The 20,799-nt window shown below is 45.6% G+C and overlaps 2 protein-coding genes, 1 long non-coding RNA gene and 1 pseudogene across 3 annotated transcripts; 2 read left to right on the forward strand and 2 right to left on the reverse strand.

Moving 5' to 3' along the window:
• Positions 1–295: 295 nt before the first annotated feature.
• LOC101786064 lies at positions 296–1,700 on the forward strand (annotated as a pseudogene).
• Positions 1,701–7,757: 6,057 nt separating this feature from the next.
• On the forward strand, positions 7,758–9,125 carry LOC101786468. Its single transcript, XR_002675861.1, has 3 exons — positions 7,758–8,105; positions 8,258–8,531; positions 8,854–9,125. It is a non-coding gene; the product is annotated as an uncharacterized LOC101786468 (long non-coding RNA).
• Positions 9,126–9,570: 445 nt separating this feature from the next.
• LOC101783367 (ABC transporter C family member 3) lies at positions 9,571–15,424 on the reverse strand. The gene is made up of 10 exons (XM_004984733.3): positions 12,961–15,424; positions 12,772–12,858; positions 12,047–12,691; positions 11,788–11,952; positions 11,414–11,708; positions 11,093–11,307; positions 10,545–10,850; positions 10,338–10,401; positions 9,934–10,173; positions 9,571–9,852 (listed from the first exon to the last, which is right to left on the reverse strand). Exons 1-10 carry the CDS (start codon positions 15,361–15,363, stop codon positions 9,737–9,739), a joined length of 4,536 nt encoding a protein of 1,511 aa, XP_004984790.1. The 5' UTR covers positions 15,364–15,424; the 3' UTR covers positions 9,571–9,736.
• Positions 15,425–17,744: 2,320 nt separating this feature from the next.
• Positions 17,745–20,596, reverse strand: LOC101782959. Its single transcript, XM_004984732.3, has 6 exons — positions 20,319–20,596; positions 19,452–19,608; positions 18,739–18,820; positions 18,601–18,648; positions 18,246–18,346; positions 17,745–18,156 (listed from the first exon to the last, which is right to left on the reverse strand). The coding sequence occupies exons 1-6, from the start codon at positions 20,500–20,502 to the stop codon at positions 18,024–18,026; spliced, it is 705 nt and encodes a 234-aa protein (XP_004984789.1). The 5' UTR covers positions 20,503–20,596; the 3' UTR covers positions 17,745–18,023.
• Positions 20,597–20,799: the final 203 nt, after the last annotated feature.

A 20,799-nucleotide genomic window follows, 5' to 3' on the forward strand; every position in this document is an offset into this window, starting at 1 on the left:
CAGCCATTACCAGTTTACCACTAACCCGTCTTGCCGCTGCTCGTCACTGCTGACGCTCGAGCAGAATCGCTTTCGTCTTCCCTTTAAGCTCTGACTGGCCTTGCTGATGGCACCAGATTTTTCACTTGAAAACTGCATCCTTTTTTTTACCTTTTCTATCCCCGGCTATAACAGGTTCTTGACAGTTTTTTTTTCTTACTCTTTTTTGATGATCATGTATTGACACAGCTGGATATGATACGAAGTGGCATAGCATCATTGTCTTCTTTTTTTTCTGTGAATGTAGCTGATTTGTGGTATGGAAGCACTTCCTCCTACCTTGACATCTGCTTGTGAGCAGCCACCTCTCGACGATGGCACAACCAGGTCGATTATTGCTTTGCTCTCTGAAGTTTAACATATGACCAAATATTTTAGGCCACAGACTGCATCTGCAATTATGCGTGTTCAATACTTACGGTAGTTTTCGATGCGTCTCTGACTGCACTTTACCTAGCTGACATCTGCTTAGATCTGGAACTACAGATTGTACATGTCGTACGTTTGCCCTTACGCGCAACGGGCATGGATCACAAGGTATTGCTGATCGTGTCCAGTCTTCTTGAGCTAGTTTTGGTCCGTCTGTACATGCTTTTGAATTTTCGATTATTTGCTTTGGGGCACTAGGGTTTGCAGGAGGAGATCAAGCTAGTCCCCTTGGACATGGCAGATAAGCCTGCATGGTACAAGAGGGTTTACCCCAAGAACCAGGTGTGGCTGGAGTCCAGATCCATGTAGTTATGCACGGTAATGAAAATTGAGATCCTTACCACTTGTAATTCTTCCTGACAGGTGCCATCCTTGGAGGACAACAAAAAGATCATAGGAGGAAGCTTGGATCAGATCAAGTACATAGATAGCAACTTCGACGGCCATAAACTGATCACTGATGTGAGTTCATCGTAACTGTACTTCACCGCAAGATGGAGTAGCTTGCTCTTCTTAGGTTGGTAATCCAACTGGTTATCTCAGGATCCTCGAAAGCAAAGGTTTGCAGAAGAACTGTTGGGATATTCAGATGCTTTCAACAGGGCAATGCTCGACGAACTGAGATCCAAGGGGCCTGTGACTGCTGAAGCTGGCAAGAACTAAAAATATTTAATTATTCCTATTATGTTTTTGTTGTAGTTATGGTTGTGCATATACTGGATCCCCATTTGTCAAGCACTTATGGTGATCAGTTGCTGCTCTGGACAAAATAGATAACTCCCTGTCAAAATTTGATGATGGCCTTTTCTTCCTAGGCCAATTCAGTCTGGTACATTTGCAGAAACCATTTTTGGCCCCTCATGCTAGTTATTTTAAAAAAAAATCAAAATACTAATGGTGTTTGAGTTTTTGGAACAGGTGGACATTGCATATTTACCATTCATCGACGGATTTCAGATTTTTTTGCTGGCATAAAGAATTATGACATCACACAAGGGAGAGTTCATATACGGGTATTCATTGAGGTACTTGAAATAATATTTTCATCAGCTTATTTTGACAGGGTGTCCTGACACCAGAACAATGTACCGCAGGAACTGAACAAGATTGATGCGTATACACAGACAAAGCAGGACCCTTAAGTGCTGCTTGCTCTCACAAAGAAGTGCCACAATGCGGCCTGGTTTGGTTCCGGTTACTTATTTTTAGCACCCGTCACATCAAATATTTAGATACTAATTAGGAGTAGTAAACGTAGACTATTTACAAAACCCATTACATAAGTGGAGGTTAAACGGCGAGACGAATCTATTAAACATAATTAGTCCATGATTTGACAATGTGTTGCTACAGTAAACATTTGCTAATTATGGATTAATTAGGCTTAATATATTCGTCTCGCCGTTTAGCCTCTACTTATGTAATGAGTTTTGTAAATAGTCTATGAGTATCTAAACATTCGATGTGACACGTGCTAAAAATAAGCAAAGGAACCAAACGCCGCCTAGTCTATACGGCCATCTTTATCTGAGATTCTACCAGCATGTGTTGTCGGTCAGTGGTGATACCTGACCTGTAGCAATAGCAACACTTGCGTTTCTGACGGAGTTATGATTTTTTTCTGCAGATATAAGGTTTTCACCTTGGTAGTCTGATGAACAGATAAAGGATGATGAGACGAAGCACCGAATCTGCTTGTTTTCAGCTCACTAAATGGCTATATTCTTGACTGTTTGCATAAGAATGATTAGGACGAGATCGATAACTTATCTGTTGAGTGATGTCGATTTGTTTTGTTCTCCAGAATGCAAATATTGCAAACACTTCTACAATTTTATTCGGTTAGATGTAGTTCCACCCACCAAATATTGTGTTATTCGGTCAGAGTTGGTAGGCCTCCTCTCTGTCACCCTCCATGCTACTCCTGACCGCCGATTTCTCTCCAATGATAAGGCTTTCTCTAGCAGTGGTGCCTACCTATCGCCTCTGGAAAACCAAGCTTCCAACGAAAGTCAACTTCTCCGGCTGGCTCCTTCACTTTGGTAGAAATACCAGAGCTCCCCTCCACCACAAAAATATCAGGTCCTTGGAAGAATCGTACTGTGAACTGTGCCATGGTGTCTCTGAAACCGCAGAGCATATTTTCTCGGCGTGCCCTGTCGCGATTGGAGTGTTGGAACAGGGTTGGCATCTCGGTTCAGGGAGAGAACCTGGCAACCCCGTGGGTGATGGGAGTGGAGCTCCCCCAGTTCGCATGGATGTGATGTTGCCTCTTCTTTGGCAACTTTGGAAGGCCCGGAACGCCCTCATCTTCGACCAGCAGACGTCAACTCCTACCGACGTTATCAGACGAACTTGCCGGGATCAAGAGTACTGGGCGTGTCGCTACGGACGCCTAAAGCCTCTCGTGCATGCTTGGCGAGAATTTCTCACCTCGATTTTGTAATCTCTCCCTTTAGCTCGTCGCTTGACTGAGCTCTTTGTAATCTCGGCCTGGAATGCCAGGATCAACCTTTGCATCATTTGCCACCTTGCTTCATCAATATAAGCAGTAGGTGGGGATCTTCCCCCCGATATTGGTCGAAAAAAAATATTGTGTTACGACATCTCTGAATGTGAATATTCAGCCGGCGGGCACGTAAGATTCAGAACGAAGGGGGTGATATTACCTGAATTGTCGAAACCGACCATTACAACAAGCAAAGCAGCCCGTGTGCGCAGCCGCGACGCGCGCGCACCACCGGCCGTTGGCCAACCGCCAAGTCTTCCCTCTCGCTCATGCGACGAGGAGCAGCGTCTTCCCTATCCACTCTGCAATGCTAGGGATAGCGATGACAAACGCCACCGCCGTCCGCGGGCAGGCGCCGCAGTGCCGGGCTGTAGGTTCGTCAGTCTCAGGCCACCGCGCGGAAGCGGGAGTCAGCGGAGGCGCGCGGGAACTCGTCGGAGGCTCGCGCAGGGCCATGGCGAGCGGAGGTCACCGGCGGCAGCGCGACCTCGCCGGCTGCCATGTCGCCGGCCCGAATGTTTACAGGTAGGCCCTTGAATGTTTTTCAGATAGGCCCCAGTAGATCGCGATTAATAATCGCGATCCGATTATTTACAAATACCCCCGATCGTAATAATAATCACGATCCGATTATTTACAAGTACCTCCTAATGTGGATCGCGATTTATTTACGAATACCCCCTTATTATTTACAAATACCTCCCTGATTTGGAATATTTACAGATATTATCCTTTTTTTCGAGAATACGCCGGAGAGCTGCGTACCTTTGTATTAAGAAGAATGAGTAGAATTGTTACAACGCGGGTCTACCGGGCTCACGCACACGGTTTTGAAATGTAGTTTGAGCTTACATGGCAACTTATTTACATCCGTTTAAACACAAAGGTCAGGGTAAGAAACCACTAAGGTACCGTTGCTTCAGCGTCGTCCTGCTGTTGCCGCGGCCATTGGAACATTGCTAAGTGTTTGGCTCCTGCCGCGCACCAATCAGCAGGTTGTTCTCGGATTAGCTCAGTTAGTTGCAGAGGATTTTTTTTGGGGGCTCTATCAAAGTTTCTGTCGTTGCGCTGTTTCCAAATTGTCCAGGAGATCAACATAAACAAGGAGTCCATCCCTTTTCTTAGTGATCTGCTCATAGCTCGCCGCTTATGCACCCAGTAGTCCGTTAAGGAGGTTTCAGGCAGCGAGGTGGTGTTCTGTATGTGCAGCACTGTCGAGATGATGTGCCAAACCTCCTTTGTGTAAGAGCAAACATCTAGCAAGTGCTCTGCCGTTTCTAGCTCCTATTCACAGAATGCACACTCCGCGTTTCCTTGTAACTCATGTCGATGTCTTCTATCAGCCGTCCACAGCCGCTCCTTAAGTGCCAACCAAATGTACAGATATTACCCTGTTTTGCCGCTCTAACTCGTTGGCTCGTCATTACGCCGTCGTCCTCGGCTCCTCGCGACCTTCGTTCCACTTCCAGCCCGCGACGCCGCCGTCCTCCCCAACATCTGTTGCAGGCGGAAGCGCGAAGATCCATCCCCACTGGAGCTCCAGCAAGAACCGGCTCTCCGGCAGCAAGAAAAGGAAACGCTCCCTTCGCCGTCGCCACATCCGAACCGAGAAAGAGTCGGGCGCTCGAGCAGTTGAGATCACGCCGCCGGGCATGGCGGCGGGCGATGCTGAAGAGGCTTTACATAATCCTGGTGAAAAGGTTTGTTCTCTCTGCATCACCATTCTGGCTGATTCTTCCCGCTTAACTGAACTATGTGCAGTGTACTTGAGGACTGCAGTTCAACTGAAAAATTCACTTCCTCTCACTTGGGCATTCTATTGAATTGCTGATTGTGGTATAATTGCCACTTATAGAAATCTGCTGGGAACTCCAAGCAAGATCATTCTCCGAGTCTTTTTAGTGAAAGAATGAGGAGTCCTCTTTGCGAAATGGTTGAGATGGCACAAACCATCCACTCTACTGGCCATCTCTTGTTCGTAAACCATTACCTTATTAGTCCTGAATACGAGTAGAATAAACGAAAGCTTGTTGATATTGAGTTTTCCATGCTACTGATCATCTCTGACTATGCTTGTAGCATGTATATCTACATTGATGCTGCATGCGTCTGAGTTTCACGGGCTTTATTAGGTGAGGAATTATTTATGCTTCTTTCAGGGTCATGCTGTACAAGAGATCATTGAATCAGTAGATATTGTGTAACCACCCAGAATGAAATGCTGAGGAGATTTTCTTGCTTCATTTTTCAAGGATAGAGCATCTTATTGGAAATTAGGATTTTGTAAATGATACATCAGTTCACTACCTTTTATGGGTTCTTGTGTCATTATTTTTCCTCATTAAACGTCAGAGATGAAATTCATTAACAACCTGAGAAACTTGCTCGTCCTATGCTTGCTGACACCTATGGAATTCTCCTAAAAGGTCTCAATGCTTGGTAATGATTGCCAAGGGAAAGGGGATGATTCAGGTTAACCTCATAACAATGTTTTATCTTTCTGTCCTTCCAATGCTAAGCATCTATCTCCTGCATGCTAGGCTGTGAAACCTCTCTCTGTGTCTCTCGCCTTGCAATCTCCTCCTGGTATGCAGGAGTATGTCTTTGTAATGAGCTTCCGCTCTCCCGATCAATATATTGAGTAGGTGGGGATCCCCGTTGGGAAAAACAAAATGCTAAGCGTCTCATTGAAGAATGTTCGAGGCTGCAAAAATTGCAGAAGATATCAAAACTTACTTGCAAATTCTGTTTAAAACCCTGACATATTTAACTGGGATTCCTATTTAACCGCGAATTCTTCCTGACAGGTGCCATCCATGGAGCACAAGAAGAAGATCATAGGAAAGAGCTTGGATCTGATCAAATACATAGATAGCAACTTTGACGGCTCCAAATTGATTACCGATGTGAGTTCATCGTAACTGTACTTCACCGCATGATGTAGCAGTTTGCTCTTCTTAGGTTGGCAATCCAATTGGTTATCTCAGGATCCTGAAAAGCTAAAGTTTGTAGAAGAACGATCTTTCAAAAGAAAAAGTTTGTAGAAGGACTATTGAGATATTCAGATACTTTCAACAGGGCAAAGCTCGACAGACTGAGGCCCAAGGGGCCCGTGACTGCTGAAGCTGGCAAGAACTAAAAATATTTAATTATTCTTATTAGATTTCTGTTGCAGTAATGATTGTGCATATACTGGATCCTCATTTGTCAAGCGTTTTTGAAGGTCAGTTGCTGCTCTGGACAAAATAGACAGCTCCCTGTCAAAATTTGATGATGGCCCCTTTTTCCTAGGCCAATTCAGTCTGGTAAATTTGCAGAAATCATTTTTGCCCCTCCTGCTAGTTATATTTTTTTTTGCTGGCATAAAGAATTATGGCATCACAAAAGGGGGAGTTCATTTACGGAAATTCATTGAGGTACTTGAAATGACATTTTCTTCAGCTTATTTTGACAGGGTGTCCTGACACCAGAACAATGTACCGCAGAACCTGAACAAGATTGACGCGTATACACAGAAAAGCAGGACCCTCAAGTCCTACTTGCTCTCACAAAGAAGAAGTTTTGTGTATGAATTAACTTTTATACGGCCATTTGAGATACTTCCTGCATGTGTTGTCGACTTGTCGGTCAGTGGTGATAGCTGACTTGTAGCAATAGCTACACTTCTTGCGTTTCTTTGTTTCTCTCTGACGGAGTTATGATTTCTTCTGCAGATATAAGGTTTTCACCTCGGTGTTCTGATGAACAGATGAAGGATGATGAAAGGAAGCACCAAATCTGCTTATTTCCAGCTCACTAAACGGCTGCACATAGGAATAAGCTGAAGGATGTATATTATTGGTCTGTTGACAGGCTTTCCACAAGAATAATTAGGATGAGATCAATAACTTGTCTGTTGAGTAATGTCAATATGTTTTGCTCTCCAGAATGCAAAGTTGCAAACACTTGTGCCATTTCATTCAGATGTACTTCCACGGTTCCACCCAGCAAATATTTTGCTACAACATCTATGAATGAATTTGAATAGTCAGCCGTCAGGCACGTAATAGTCAGAACGAAGTTCGCTCTTTCAGTAATGACGCTCATGTAACTCTCCTAAAAGGTCCAATGCATGGTATGGGCAAATGCTTGCTAAGGGATAGTTGAGTCGTGACATGCAGTGGCGGATGCGGCCCTGAGTTTAGGAGGGGCTCCCTCTCCTTCTTTCTTCCTAAAAATCAGGGAGGGGCTCAAAGGAGTTCCATAGTCCAAGCGGCGGTAGGGGGAGCCCCACCCACCCCACCGCGGCGGTAGGGGATAGCATCAAGGGAAAGGGAATGATTCTTGTAATATTATAACGATGTTTTTTTATTGTGCTCCATTTTTGTTCTGAGAATCTCTTTGACAAATGTTGAAAGGCAAAGATCACAGAAAATGTCAAAGCTTCCTGGATATTTGACAACCCTGAGTTTTGCAACCGTCCCTAACATGGTGTGTTTCACCACGATCGTTAATTCGTTATATCATTCCATTGGACAGGGTATCTCTGCCGTTGGTGTATTTTTTGAGCCACTTAGTCAAACCAGCTTAAAGTGTGCAGCATCCGGAAGAAAACAAGCAGGTTGCTCCGGCTGAACCATGCCCCATCCTGAAGAGGCTTTACAGAATACTGATAAAAAGGCTTGTGTTCTGTATCGCGTGTTCTGTATCGCGTTTGCTCTCTGCTAGTCTCTAACAGGGTAACAGCCTAACAGGAGTACCGTATGTGCGGATGCATTCTGCAACCTGTAGCATTAGAACAAGCAATGCAGACCGGGCGCAGCCGCGAGAACCACCGGCCGTCGGCCGACCAGACCTTTAGAAGCTTGTGCCTTTCCGCTCCGGTTCTGCAATGCCACCCCGCGCCAGCGCCGCCGCCGTCCGCGCACGGGCGCCGCAGCACCGGGCTGTAGGTTCGTCGGTCTCAGGTCACCGCGGCATCCCTGGAGGAGAGAGGGCCGTCAGCGGCGCGCGAGGGGAGCGGGAGTCCGCGGATGCGCGCGGGAACTCGTCGGAGGCTCGCACGGGGCCATGGCGGCGGGTCTAGCGGAGGTCACCGGCGGCAGCGCGACATCGCCGTCGGCCATGTCGCCGGCCCGAATGTTTACAGGTAGCCCCTGAATATTTTCATATAGCCCCCTAGATTGGATCGCGATTAATAATCGTGATCCGATTATTTACAAATATCCCCTGATTTGGATCGCGATCAATATTGGCGATCCGATTATTTACAAATACCCCCCTAATTTTGAATATTTACAGATAATCCCCTGTTTTGTCTGCCCGTGCTCCGGCGTACCTCGCGGCCTTCCATTCCAGCCGGCGACGCCGCCGGCCCCCCCAACATCTTTGCAGCCGGAAGCGCGAAGATCCATCCCCATTGGAGCCCTAGCACAAACCAGCTCTCCGGCAGCAAGAAAAGCAAGCACTCCGTTCGCCGTCGCCACATCCGAACCGAGAAAGAGTCACGCGCTCGACACGGCGCCGCATCGCGGCGGGCGGTGCTGAAGAGGCTTTACAGAATCCTTCTATAAAGGTGTGTGCCATTCTAAGTTCTAATTGCTTGAAATTGCTGATTGTGATGTAATTGACACTTACGAAATCTGCAGAAAACTCCAAGCAAGAGACATTTTCCAAGTCTTTTTTAGATGAAACAATGAGTCCTCTTTGCAAAATGATTGAGATGGCACAAACCATCCACTTTACCGCCGTCTCTCGTTTGGAAACCATGACCTTATTAGTCCTGAACATGAGTAGAATATAAACGAAGGCTTGTTGGCATTGAGTTTTTCCATGCTACCAATCATCTCTGATTAAGCTTGTAGCATGTATATCTGCATTGATGTTGCGTGTGTCAGTTTCTTGGTCTTTATTAGGTGAGGAATCCTCTTGCTGAGGTTTTGAGGCAGCCATATTTCGTTGTCTGGGACAACAGTGATCTTGTCACTCATGAGGTGGTGGGCGGCCTCAAGAATGTCTATGCTATTGGAGCTGGTAACACTATCTTCTCACTTTTTTACACTAAATTTTGCTTTCCCAGCCCTGAAATTGGCCCTATTGGCATTCTACCCTTCATGTTGGTTGCTTATGATGTTGAATAAAGCATAAGTGCATACCATACATGGCAGTGGTTTATGCTCAGATTTTACTTTATCTGTTTATTAGTGCTTACCCATCAGCTTGACCTCTTCCCTTAATAGCGTATTGGTGAGGTACACTGAAATTAGAAGGGTTCCTTGGAATTCTAAGAAAGGAAACAATCTATGGAAAAAATCCCAGAATAGAGATTTTGCTTTTCCACAAATGGTAATGGACATAGATATAACAGTACCTACTACTTTGGTGTACTACATTTTGTTAGTTCTTGTGTCATTCTATTTTTCTCTCTACGTTTCCGGAATGGTGTCAGCTTTAACAAATGAGAGCACAACAAGCAAATCCATCTATTTTGCTCATTGTACTGAGATGATAGTACTCATTTGCTGACAGAACAGCCTGAGAAACTTGGCGGTGCTCTGCTGACTGACACTTAGTAAACCCTCCTTAAAGGTCACAGTGAGCAAATGCTTGCCAAGGGAGAGCAACTCTGGTAACATAAGTTACTATAATCATGACCAGTATATGTCAGTTCTGGTAACACTGTCCCTGTTTGTTCTTGAACGTAATGCGATCTAGTAAATTTTTTATATTTTCAACAACTCAGCCTGCCTTGACAGAGTGGCCAAAAGAAGCACTGAATCTTCACTCGTCATCTATGTATGCAGTGGACCTCATTGTATATTCTGAAACGAGCTTTGAGAACAGAGACGACTTGTCCTCCAGCAATTTGGTTGGCGTGTCGTGCTCAATGGCTACACCTGAAAACAATAGCACAGCATCATCACAACAGAGGGCTCAACGCTTCAAATTCGGTAATTACTTCTGCTAGTGGCGCTAACCGTTGTTAAGAAGGAGCACCATGTCACTGTCAAGAACTGAAGTAATTCTGTGCGCAATGGTGATGACTGTCGTCTCCAAAAACTGCTGCCTAAGCGTTTTCTGGATCAAGTTGTCAGTTGCAGTATCCACCGAAGCAGTGGCTTCATCCAGAACAAGGATCTTACTCCGTTTCAGAATTACCCTACCAAGACAGACAAGCTGACGCTGGCCTACACTCCAGTTCTCACCATTCTCTATCACTGCAATCCAAGTCAAGAGGATTTCATAAGAAGAACAAGTACCATGTGCCTCAATTCTTGCATTTTGGTAAAACTAGTACTACGAAAAAAATTGTGAAAGGTACAGGGTGAGAAAAAAGATCTAGTAGCTTTGAACTGCATGACTCAATGCAGCTATATCAGACCTGGTGAATCAAGCTTCAGCTCCTTCTTCCTAACTTCGTCCCCTAGCTGACAACAATCCAAGGCCTGAAATAGTAACAGATAGATATTTCAGATATTTTCTTTCTTTTTGAGAAAAATAAACATATTGATGTTACAACTTAGCTATGATCGACGTGCGAAAAGTGTTAGAACTTTCAAGAAAGGGAGTGTGTAAAAAGTAAAACTACCTCCCAGATTTGATTATCAGTGTACTCCCCAAGAGGATCGAGGTTACTTCTAACAGTTCCCTCAAACATCGTTGGCTCTTGTGGGATGATGCTCAGTCTGGATCTCAGATCATGCAGTCCAATGGTGCAAATATCGACGCCATCTATTATTATCTGTCCAATAGTAGGGTCCACAATACGGAAAATGGCCTGAATGAGGGTTGATTTGCCACTTCCTGTTCTTCCAACAATACCTGTCTTCATGCCCCCAGGAAAAGTGACTGTAAGGCCCTTCAGAACAAACGGCAGTTGTGGGGCATATTTCACCTGCATCAGACCGAAAAATTATGAACGCCGTCCACCTAACATAATTCCTTTGCTCTTTTAATTGGTAATTCATATGACCCTTTGGCTTCTTCAAATGTGTTGACGAATGATCTTCAGAGCATAACGAAGCACAGATTTTATCTATTGTTTTGCATCAGACTTAATTCTCAGAACACTACTCTAGTGCTGAAAAAATAAAAGAAAAGGAAAGAGCATGACGCCAACAAGGATGAGGGATTTACATGGAGATTGTAGAGCTGAATTTCTCCATCAGATGGCCAGTTATGAGTCAACTTATCTCCTGACATGTAAAGCGGGGGCTCTGCAGGAATGCTTATATATTGCAGAATTCTCTCTACTGATATAATCTTATTCTCCAAATTGCACATACCCCAGACAACCCTGGCTTGCAGCATGTTCAGATTAAGCCCATATGTGATAGCAAGACCAGCAATACCTGAAAGTTGGGTGTAATGTTAGTTACAAACTCGGAGAAAATTCCTAACTAATTTACCACCATCCATTCAGTAGAGCTATAAATTTGTTCAGAATGAGCAGAATACCTGGATTGATAAGACCGGTGGGCAGATTGATCAAAAATATCAAAGAGAAGGCAAATATAAGAGCTGACAATGCATCCAGACGGAAGCAAAGCCAATACCTTGCCCCCATGTTGTAGAATCTTGGTTGAGAGTAGGCATCTATTAGATGGCTATTAGTTGCTACAAACTGATTTTCCTTGCCGAAACTTCTAATGGTAGTTAATCCTGTTATTGATTCTGCAAAATGTTGTATGATAGGAGCTTTGCAAACTCCTACTAGCCTTTGCAGCTCCCTGGCTGTATCAATGTAATATCTCTGCAAAAAGGCAAGTATAATGAGATATCGGTGACCCTGCACCTTTACATGCAAGAGGATAAGAGTGGGTGGAAGGTACCTGATACCAGACACATGCAGCAAATACAGGAATGAAAAGAACAAAGACCTGCCATGCGACCTGAGACATCACCACTACAATTCCAACAAGCTGAATGATGGAAAATGCCACAGAGCCCATCTGGTCAGCAATGTTGGTGTCCACTTCGCTTTGATCAGTTGAAGCCTGCAAATTCCAACAAGCTTTGATCAGTTGAAGCCTGCATACTCCAAGCAAATAAATTGAACTTATGAGATTTGATCTGATGAAGATGGCTTGCCCTATTCAAGATGCGCCCACTCGGAGTGGAATCAAAGAAAGACATAGGAGCTCTGAATATGGACATATGCATCTTGTTGAATAACAAAGTCGCTGTCTTGTATGCAGCTGTTGCAAGGAACAGCGATCTTACGAGGACGCACCATGAGCTTCCAAGAGACAATGCGACATAGACATAGAGCAGTGTTGACATGCTCACTGGAGGCTCCACATCCTTCGACACGGGAGCTGCCCAAGCCATCCAGTAATTGCTTGCAATTTGAAGTACTTGAAAAAGTATCTGCGCTAGCAACACAAATGGTACAAGAGCTCCCCTATAAGCTACGGTGAGGTAATTCCAGTAGACCCAGAACCCCACGCTGCCTTTCTTCGTTTCTTCTTCCTGCACCAGCTGCCGACTCTGAGCATTGCCTTCGTCTTCGTTGGCTTTTTCTTTCTTCTCAGATGATGACAGTGATCTTGATAGCTTCAGCTTTGCTGTGCCACTGCAAGAGGAGGACACATTGCCTCCACCATTCATGGCATCAATCGCGTCCAATGTCGTTAGAGCATCCTTGTGAGCAACAACTAGCTCCATGAACTCTTCCCCTGAACCCAGTATCTCGTCGTACTTTCCTGCTTGTGCTATTCTCCCATCTTTCATGACCTACATTACAAGATCCGCATGAAGAGTCATACAATTTTTGGCATTAATTATACATGAAAATTTTACCAAGAAGTTCTCACAAGAATGAGATCTGCAGAAGGTAGGAATTCAATCTGATGAGTGACATAAACCACTGTTTTTGAAGCCAAATCACCAAGCAAGCATTCCTGCAAAATAAAAAGGTACGAATTTAGCAATGTGTTCTAAAACTTCTATGGAACAAGTATAAATGTTGAGGCTGAATCAGAACAAACCAATAAACCATGTACCTTAAAAAGGTGGGATCCTGTATGCGCATCAACTGCACTGAATGGATCATCGAACAAATAGATGTCAGCATCCTGATACAAAGCACGGGCTATCTGAATCCTTTGCTTCTGCCCGCCACTAAGGTTGATGCCTCGCTCGCCGATGATCGTCTGGTCACCAAATGGCAAGATCTCCAAGTCTTTCTTCAGAGAGCATGACTCAAGGACTCTGTCATACTTCTCTTTGTTCATCTCCTTTCCAAACAGTATATTCTCCTGAATTTTGCCGCTCTGTATCCATGCCGACTGACTGACATATGCTGTCGTCCCACAGATCTGAACCTCTCCAGACAACTTTGGAATCTCACCAAGAATGCAAGATAGCAAGCTCGATTTGCCAGAGCCAACTGTTCCACAAACTGCAACACGCATGCCTGGCCTAACTTTGAAGTTGAGGTCCTTCAGCGTTGTGACTTCAGGTGAGGCTTCCCAGGAGAAGCACCCATTATTGATGTTGATTGCAAAGTCAGACCTACCACTTGGCAGCCTCTGCACAGCATCACTCGGCAGCTCCTCGAGGCACAGGAATGATGCTATCCTGTCAAGGGACACCTTGGTCTTAATCAACATTTGGACAAAGTCAGGAAGGCCATATATCGGTTCCTGCAGCACCCGGAATGTGGCCAATGCAGACAGCACCTTCCCTGACTCCAACGGGATCCCCATGAGCATGCAAGCTCCAAAGGTCACCACAGCAACAAAGGTCGGGGTCCCCCAGAACACGAAGGTCACCGTGGCCGATGTGTAGAGGTACTTCTTTAGCCAGTTGGTCTCCGTCTTCCTCAACTCGATGATCTTGGACAAGAATCTCATCTCCCACCCCTGCAGCTTCAGAATCCTCATGTTGTGCAGGATCTCGGACGTCGCCTTCATCCTGACGTCCTTGCTGTCCATCAGCTTCTCCTGGAACTTCTCCTGCATATTTCCCGGGGGCACGTTGGCAAGCATGATGACCACGGTGGCGCCGAGCGCCGCGAGCGAGGCGAGCCCGAGGGTGGAGTAGAGGATGAACATCGCCATGCCTACTTGCAGCGGCAGCAGCCAGATCTCGTGCATGTACCACGCGAAGGCGTCGACGCGGTCGGCGTCGACGCTGACGATGTTGATCATCTCCCCGTTGGTGCGGCTCCGCCTCGATTGGCCGGAAAGCGCGAGGCTCTTCTGGTACACGACGGCGACGAGCGCCGACCGCGCGCGCATCCCGGCCTGCTGTAAGCGGAAGAACCAGTGCCGCTGCGACAGGCACTCGAGCACCTTGGCGACGATGAAGACGAGGACGAGGAGCTGCCCCTGGCTCGCGTACCTCTCGTCGCCGTTGAGGTACTGCACCAGGGAGTCTATGAGGTACGGGCCGACGTAGGTGGCGACGTTGTAGACCAGCGCGTAGAACGCGGTCACCGCGACGTGCCACCACACGGTGCGCACCAGGGCTTTGGTGAGCTTGAACGCCGTGACGACGTTCCGGCCGGAGCTGTCGCCGTCGCCGGTGAGCGCCTCGAGGTTCGCCTTGAACCGGGAGAGCAGGCCAGCAACGCTGTCGCCGGGTTCGAGGCCCGGGACGTCGTCCAGGACGAGGGTCTTCGCGTGGCCGACGGCGAGCAGGGGCGCCATCCACGAGAAGGTGAGCACGCTGAGAAAGCCGGCGCCAGTGAGCAAGGATGTGTCGGTGGCGCTGCTGCTGTTCTCATCAGCCGCCTCGTGCGCGCCGATTAGCAGAGGCTCCTCGGAAGAATGGCCGCCGCGTCGATCCCTCCTTCCAAGGAACCCGGCTGAGAGTAGAACCACTGCTGCAACAACAGAGACGGCGTCGTGCGCCCACGACCGACCGGGCACGAGGAGCCCGTCGAGGCGCGCCGCCGCGTGGACGCCGGCGGCGACGACGGAGAGCAGCATGAAGAGCGCCCACCAGAGTCTGAGCGGCGCGGGGAACCGCTCCTGATGCCGCCGCCGGCCGACGCCAAACTGCAGGTACGCGGCGAGCAGCAGCCACGCCACCGCGCGCGCCGCCGCGTCCCCCCGTTCCGCGATCGCGTCGCGAGACCAGCCGGCGCCAGCGTCCGCATACCACGAGTACGCAGCCAGGACGAGCTGGAACGCCGCCAGAGCCCACGTGGTGCAGACTGCGACTGCGTAGCACCGGAACCCGACTACGCCGCGGCCGGCTTCTCCCCCCACGTCACTGTCCTTGGCGCGGTCGGCGAAGATGGGGAGGCGGCGGAAGAGGAAGCGCCCCACGACGGTGACCGCGAGGATGAGGTGGGCCGCGGCACTCACGCCGTGGAGGAACAGCGGTTGCAGGAAGAAATCGAGGGGTTCCTCACCGGTCGGCGTTGCCGCCATCGCGGCTGCGGCGATCGAGGGCATGGGCGTCTGCAACGAGTGGCACAGTGAGGCACGGCACGGGACAGGCGAGGGCTTATATAGTCAACACTGCCGTGGCGCATCAGTCGTCGTGACGGCGGCGACGCAGCCATGGCGGTCAAGCACCACCGCCCGCTGCTAATACAATGGATAATCATTTTTTTCAGAATCACTGTACATACGGACACTTACGTACGCGCATACGCACCCACCTCTATGAATACATGTACGCAAATCCTACGTTTACGATTGTGCTAGTAGAACTTTGTCACAAGCGGCTCAATATCGATGCATGTCGCTTCGTTAATTCGTAAACTAAATTTAGAAAAATATAAACAAACGTGCCGAGTAAAGAACTCAAGCTAGAATTGATAGTTTCCGTCGTAAGAAATCTAGCTAGCTAGTGCTCAGTTCGTAATCGATTATCACTTGTGGTGCCCATCCTCACTCGAATTCTTTTATTTGGAAATTTTTTTAAAAAAAACAAGCCAATATCTAGCTTGGCTTTTGAGGTTTGACAGAAGTCTCTCTTTTTTTAATGCGACTCCCAAATCAATTATGTTGCAAAAAGCCATCTTAATATGCACACGCTACTTAGTATGTTTTTATCAATTTAGTGTTTACCGATGTTGGATATTTCCAAAGTATAATCCCAACACCTTTTGATATTCCTCTAAAAGAAAAAGGTGACAATAGATTATTTTAACTCGCTCGCACCGAGTTTTGCTATTTTTACCTAAAACATAATTGTAACATGATAAACAAAGCATTTGAAAAATCTTGACTCGGGAAGTTTGGCCTAAGTTTATAGATAATGGGGTGGATTTCGCGACCGAGACGAGCAGGAAAAAACATTTGCAACAAAACAGCTTAGAGAAGATTGCATTTATCGTGTTAGCACCGGCATAAGTCAGATATAAGACATGGCACATGAAGAGATTTATTTCATAATTTAACCGCAATGTCCTTTCAGTGGTAGGTGATATACCCGTCGATAGCGAAGCACCAATGGTGACTTCGTCAATCTCGAGAATCTGCTGGTTGAGTCTCTCGGAGGTGCTCATAGAGGTAGGGTTACATGCGTACGTTCGTAGGGGGCGATTGTATGTTGTGAGTGTATGTGTCTGTAATGTGTTCCAAAAAATATATTTTTCTTATTCATATGTTTTTCAATCCTGCGATCCAGAGAGCGAAATTGAATCTTTAATAAATGCGCATTTCAAACTCTCACGGGTGATGTGCTTGGTCGCACCGCAGAACTTACCATGGCCGCAAAACCTACCCTGCTGAGTGGGCTCGACCATCGTTCTCTCCGCTGCGCGTGCGGTGCGCTACTTCACCCGTTTGGTGCCTTCCCCCAAACTCCCAACTTTGATACTGTGCAAAAAGAAGATTTCCCATCACATCAAACTTATGGTACATGCATGGAGTACTAAATGTAGACGAAATCAAAACTAATTGCACAGTTTTGTTGTACTTTGCGAGACAAATCTTTTGAGCCTAATTAGTCAATATTTGGACAATAATTCACACATACAAATGAAACGCTACAGTATGCTACAGTACCAGTGATTTTGCATCTTCAAAGTTGGGCACTAAACAAGATCTTGGATCCTTTACTTTGGTGCTAGACTGACATGACTCATCTTTCCATTCGCCTGACAGCTCATCTTTCCATTCGCCTGACAGCGACGGAGAAGACGGGACCAACGACCAAGGAACCACCAGAGGAAAAACGGCATGCTTGGTAGCGAAGCTAGCGTTACATCCTTTGTCTCACTCGCCTTGATCTACATAGTCCAAAGAACTTTTTTTTTCATTAACATAATTTTGATGTTCCTCGTCGATTATCACTAATTTGGCTTCGACTTCTGCAACAAAGAGAGCGCCATCCGTGTCCCTTTCGGACATGAACTATCAGTACATTTGAGCACCTAATCTTTGACCTGCACACTTCAAAAAGATTCTCCAAACGTCCCTACAAATTATATTGACTTAGGAATCTATACAAACAAAAAAAGCACAGATCTTTTTATATGTGCATCATAGAAGATATATACTACATAATTGTACGAAATAAAAGCCTAATATCTTGTGTTTCAAAACAATGCACAAGTAAACATCTTTGCACGTTTACGCATAGATTGTGTACACGTATTGATTCTCAAAAGGCAGTAGAATTGTCGGACAAAGCATTCATAGCAAAAAGAAAATACACCTCTTAATTCCAAATAGATGGAGTATTAAATAGAATAACCAAAAGCTGGTGCACCTTTTGCCATGCCTTTATCTCTATCCGGAGGTCTCAATAACCAAAAGCATTATTGTCGCGAGCTGGGAAGGGAACGTCGCACATTCAAAACTATTATTCGTTCTGGCGGAGATTGAACAAGGTAGATTCTAACTTTAGGAGGCATGCTGTTAATTTATTTTACAATAATCAGGAATAGCTGAATAGTCTCCTGGGTACATATGAAACATGTGAAACAGTACAATTAAAACCTCGCAACAAGGGGGAAATAATCCTAAAGCAGGCTTGCAAGTTGAATCGAAGCTACAGAACCACACAATGCGATGTTTGTGGACTGACCCCATATCAAAGGATCTAAAAGTTGCGATGAAAGAGTTAACCCAAATATCACATGATTTGAAAGGCTACTTGGTTACTGAAGAACACGCATGCTAACTTGATTGTTCAGACAGAAACTCTTGTTTTTGGTAATGAAGGCATTCATCGCATCGGTCTTTGTACGGAATTTAACCAGCACCATTTTTATGGGCTCTGGGACACCAGGTCTGTGCAGCAGTCATATGTGGAATCAGACAACTACGAACTGAACAAATTGAATACTGGCAAACAAGAGTGAGCGTCTCGAAGTCAATACCTGAGAAAGCTTTCAAATGGCGGAGGTTCAAAGTTAGTGCCACACAAAAAGCGTTCTATGTCCTCTGGCAGGGCATTCCGTGGAACTCCTTGCAAAAGTACCTGTGAAGACCCATACAGCAAAAACACAAGTAAAACATTGTGAAATGTTTCAAGACAAACTAACCACTTGATATCAAATGCATATGATTTGCAAGAGCTAGGGGATTCAAGAGTATTGTACTTCTTGGTATATGCACAATCAATAGCACGAAGCAGAGGAGAGATAAGAATACATTTGCTCTATGTAAATCTTATTGCAAGCATAAACATAAATTGATAACATACATTTACTTTAATGCAAAACTAGAACTTACAGCTTTTCCATCAAAAGACTGTTTGAGATCCCACACATCACGACTTATCTGTTGTATTAGAGTAGACAAACAAATCATTGTTTACCACTTGCTGGACCAAACGAATCAAAACTGATAAAAAACCAAGTATTGCCTTACCATGTCCATCTTGTACAGACGAATCTGACTTGTTTGCCTAATTGCTGTGGTAAACGCTGCCTTTGAAGGAAACCTCAATAAACTAATCGAGCAAAGCATTACAAAAAAATTTCAGGTCGATAATCACATCCAGAAGTGGGAATATGAAAATTAATGATACAGATATTCAACTCCAAATCTATATCAATATCATGCCAACAGCTATAGATGATTAAAGAAGGCATGTCATCTGTTCACCATCAAGGCAAAATGTTTGATAGTGGTAAACCAAGTACTTGTGTTTGTTTGTACAATATTTCTTAGCATTATACAGAACAATAGCACCAACGAAGATGTAACTATAGTCCCTCATACATAACTCATCCTGCACTCAAAGAGAAGTATCTTGCACTGGTAGTCATCCTAATCAAATAGATCGTCACTTTTACCGTACAGACAGATCAGTGAAGGCTAGTCAGGGACAAATTAACCTACTAAGAAAGGGCAAAGCTTCATGAACATTATATGGAAAAAAGAATGCATCAACCAGGAACAAGGTTCACTTATAATCTACAGTTCTAACGGGCTAAGGTATCACTTGTATAGAGGGTGGGATTGGGATGAAAACATGAAGTGGGTTAGGGGCCCAAATTCAAGTAAAAAAAAGTATATAAAAAGGTTGTATATACAGAGCATGCTGAGGAAAAAGATTGGAAACACAAGAGGAACCATACGCGCCCAAAGGAGTAAATCCCCTGTTGTAATCAATCTTCACATCATCCAATGACAATCCACATCTGTCGAGGTGATGGAGAATGTCAGTTTTCAACATGTTCTTTTCAATACGGTTTCCCCCGCCAATGTTACTGTAGAACCTTCCATAGGCCAATCCTGTTGCAGCAGAAAAGTATTATTTAAATGTAAGGTGAACAAGTAAATTATTACAAACTAAGAGTACCAGCAACACAAAAAAGCTAAGAGGCCGCAACAAAATCCTCTTGATCTCAAAATCAAGATACAACAGCACAAGAGAAACAAGAGTCACTTTGAATGTTGCAACATATGTCACAAGCTCAGTGACCTATCCAGTTGATACTTCTCTAAGTTAAGCATGGCAATACTCAACAGATATTAAATCAACAGAAACACCTAAGAACATTTTCCCTGTCCCTTTACACTCACATCCCAAACAATGAAAAATTGTAATCCAAAATTGAACCACTTTTCTTTTGTGGCTTACTTGTGATGTAACTTCCAGCGATAACAATGAGTGGATGCTGGTAGCAGTGTCTCTTCATAGTGTTCTACAGTAATATCAGAGCTCTATCTCATGCTTCCAAACCTATGATTCGCACTAACAAACATGGTGTGATATCATGACCTTAGAAATCAAGGTTTCATCAAATTCACTGATACCTTACCCTCCCTGCATTTATCATCGGCTATTCAATCTCCCTAATTCCTACTCGATATTCTAAAACAGGAATAGAGCATTAAACCCTAAACCCACGACTAAGCAAACAAACTGACATGCTGCAGCTGAAACATGAACAGGTAAATGAAAAGGCAGAAACACGAGGAGTCGAGGATGACCGAGCTACCTTCGCTGGATGACTTGAGGAAAGGGTCGTTCTGCGAGTCCGCGGCCGAGGCAGCGACTTCGCCGGATGCATCCGCGGAGAAGAGCCGAGCGGACGCCGGCGCGGTAGCGGCCAAGAGCGAGGAGAAGGGATCCCTCGATGCGACGACGCTGCGGCGGAGGGCGGCGGCCGCGAGCCTCGACATGTCTCCGGCGGCGCGGCGGCGGAAGAGGGAGGAATCAGGAATGGCGTCGGGCGGAGTCAGACTCGTGGGAGCACGAACGGGTCGTAAATGGGTTCCCTTTGTGATTCGTGTAGCCGTATGGGCTATTTTTGCGCCGTTATAAATGGGCTTTTTTGGATCATCAGGATTTACTGGGCTTTATGAGTTGAGAAGGAATTTTTTTTATTTGTATATTTTTTATTTTAGTATTTTGCAAAAAATATAGTGCGGAAGCAAGCTACAGTTGAACTGGCGGTGAACTGGCGGTAAGTTGCGCAA

Source organism: Setaria italica, chromosome IX (assembly GCF_000263155.2).
Source record: "Setaria italica strain Yugu1 chromosome IX, Setaria_italica_v2.0, whole genome shotgun sequence".
NCBI lineage: Eukaryota > Viridiplantae > Streptophyta > Magnoliopsida > Poales > Poaceae > Setaria > Setaria italica.